This window comes from Mya arenaria, chromosome 12, assembly GCF_026914265.1.
Source record: "Mya arenaria isolate MELC-2E11 chromosome 12, ASM2691426v1".
Lineage (NCBI taxonomy): Eukaryota > Metazoa > Mollusca > Bivalvia > Myida > Myidae > Mya > Mya arenaria.
In genome coordinates, this window is record NC_069133.1 from 21,194,917 (window position 1) to 21,197,692 (window position 2,776).

At 40.0% G+C, this 2,776-nt stretch overlaps 1 protein-coding gene across 1 annotated transcript; it reads left to right on the plus strand.

The window, feature by feature from the left end:
- Window positions 1-1,125: 1,125 nt before the first annotated feature.
- On the plus strand, window positions 1,126-2,319 carry LOC128210537 (cholecystokinin receptor type A-like). Its single transcript, XM_052914885.1, has one exon. It carries the CDS (start codon window positions 1,126-1,128, stop codon window positions 2,317-2,319), a length of 1,194 nt encoding a protein of 397 aa, XP_052770845.1.
- Window positions 2,320-2,776: the final 457 nt, after the last annotated feature.

Sequence of the window (2,776 nt, forward strand, 5' to 3'; positions counted from 1 at the left end):
TGAACGTTTTGACAATTTCTTTAATTTGTATCTTGGAACGAGCCAATTTATGCTTAAATGCATGAAAACCAGTGATATAAGACAGCTGACGAAATATCAGATCGCAGACTTATATTTAAGTACAAAAATGTTATGATGTTTTATGTATTTTACCTACCCCGTTAGTAACGCTTTTAGCCATTAAACATTAATTTTTGAACGGAAATATGAAAATCTGCGATCTGGATTGCAGATATTTACGTACAAATTTGCTCATTCCAAGACAAAAAAATAAAAGAAAGTTGTCAAAACGGTAAATCTGTGGGAGGGAAGCTTTAAATATTTCTCAAAGATAAGAACACATTTTATTTATGAAAACATGTCAATATAGGAATTCAGTGAAAATCTTTCCAAAAAAGAAAGTAAAACAACTGTTTTACCATAAAGTTTCAACTTTTCGTGTGAATCGTATGTAAGTTTTTTAGTGAGTGATGACGTCATGACTATATAAAAATAGCGACCAGGCAGCAATTCTAGTCATAATAATGACTAACGGTTTTGAAAGTTTAATTTACACCCTTTGACGTGATGTGGCTCAGATAAACAACCAGACCTCATGTCTGGCATTTTCAAGTTTAATCATTTTTTCATGTAAATAAAAAATAATATACAAAATGAGAAGCAGATTAAATAAAAAAGTTAGTCATTTTTTCGAGGCAAACACCATCAGTTACTGATTGTTAACACGCGAATATATCGTCTAGAGTAACAGCAAACCTATATAAAGATCACAATGGAATAGAATCCAGTCAGAGACAAAAATACTAACAATATAATACAGAGAACGCAACAGAAAGGAAACAAATATGAAGATTTCAGTCAGTACGATTACCTGCAGTGCGTTGTAAGGAATGGGAAAGCGGACGGATACATTTATTATAAAAGTAACTATTTAATTATTTTAAGGTATTTATGTGTTATGAAGCAAAGTATATAAAAATTATATAAATGCAATGGAAAAGTGACAGAAAACAAACATAAAAATGGCATCAAGGTTTAACATACACACGTGCGCATACACACAAGAACGCACGCACACATGCACGCACGTACACGCAGGAATGCAATAATATTATATAAGAAACCATGATGGACAATTCAACGTACGATCAGTTCCTGTCGGAAAGTTCAGTTGTTCCACCCTGGGTGTCCATGGCGACCACGGTCGTCCTGGTGATGGTGTTCCTTCTGTGTATTTCCGGTAACTCTCTCGTCCTGATCATCCAGTGGCGGCAGGCACATCACTCATGTACAGACTATTTCGTGGTGACAATGGCGGCTTTTGATCTACTCACGGGACTGACGATGATCCCGCTGATAGTGGCGTTCCTGCATGTGCCTCTCTGGCAGATGATCGCCAGTGACCCCATTTGTAAGGTGTATACGTACGTCCGATACACGGTCAGCATAGCCACTACAGTCCTCCTGTCCACCACGGCGCTGGAACGTTACTTTAAGATTTGTAGGCCGCATTCGCGCGTGTTCAGTGCGACCACAGCGCGGCGGACATGCCTTCTAATGTCAATCGTTTTCTTAATCGGGTGTTTACCTACCGCTTTCACGAGGGAACTAAACACTGACGAAATGTTATGTGAACGAACCGGTGCGTTAAGCCTTGTATTTGATTCTATACTGGCGTTGACAATCGCTGGGCTGTTTGGAATAACATCAGTTTCCTATTTTCTTGTGGCTAAGCAATTACGAAAACGGAGGCGAACTCGAACTGAACTAGCAGTCTCATATAATGCGTCTAAACGCATCTTAAGTGATAAAGTTGTCACACCCCGTGAGAGACATAACGCCATGCCAATAAGTCAACACGGACAACCATTGGGAGATAATTGTCAAGGTATAGAAATCAATGGAGCAACTGGCAATCAAGATGAAGGTGGCCAACTAAGTACCATAACACCAGCCCCTAGAACGTTAGCGGATCAGCCACACACACGTGTTTTAGGACTGCAGAATACAGTAGGTCATCAAAACCAGCAACCGCCGAGGACAAAACAAACACTATCAATGACAGATCGACGGCTGACGCGTGTCACGTTCGCAATGTTTCTTATAACGGTCGTTTACGTAACGTCGTGGATGTTGACGTTTGTGGCGATGATATTGGCGCAGGCGCAATCTTGGTCGGAGAGTACGTTAATCCTGCGTCACACGCTTCTGAAATCGTACATCGTGAACTGCGCTACTAATCCTCTGTTTTACATATGGCTGAGTTCCGCCTCCCGGAGCAGGGTGAAAGAAGCGCTGAAATGCAACAGTCGTCGATAGTACAGGAAAAACTCACGTTGATTTTAGGCATGATGCGGGGCGATTATAAGCCAATATGATAATACAGTCGAAACCTGTTGGCTCGAACTCCTAGGGACCGCCGAAAATACCTCGAACCTTGGGAACTTCGAGCCAATCGGGAATGCTTACCTTCAGTAGAAAAAAATGGTCCTTTAAATCCAGTTCGAGTCAACAAGGACATCGAGGCAAGTAAGTTCGAGCCAACGGGGTTCAACTGTACTACCTTAAAGGGACTGTCTCACAGATGAAAAAATAGCGAAAAATAAATAAAATTGTCGAAAAATGACATAAACTTGGCATCGATGTGTACAATGCATTGAAACATAATTATTGAAGTACCACATAGTTTTCAATTTATTTAAGTTTAGCAGTTATTTCGTATTTTTCCATTAAAAAAGTTACTGGGTATGTCTACCGGGTAGAATTCATTCCTTAT

Bases quoted from the DNA above. Each gene is read 5' to 3' on its own strand.
- LOC128210537 (XM_052914885.1), top strand. From the start codon at position 1,126: ATGATGGACAATTCAACGTACGATCAGTTCCTGTCGGAAAGTTCAGTT.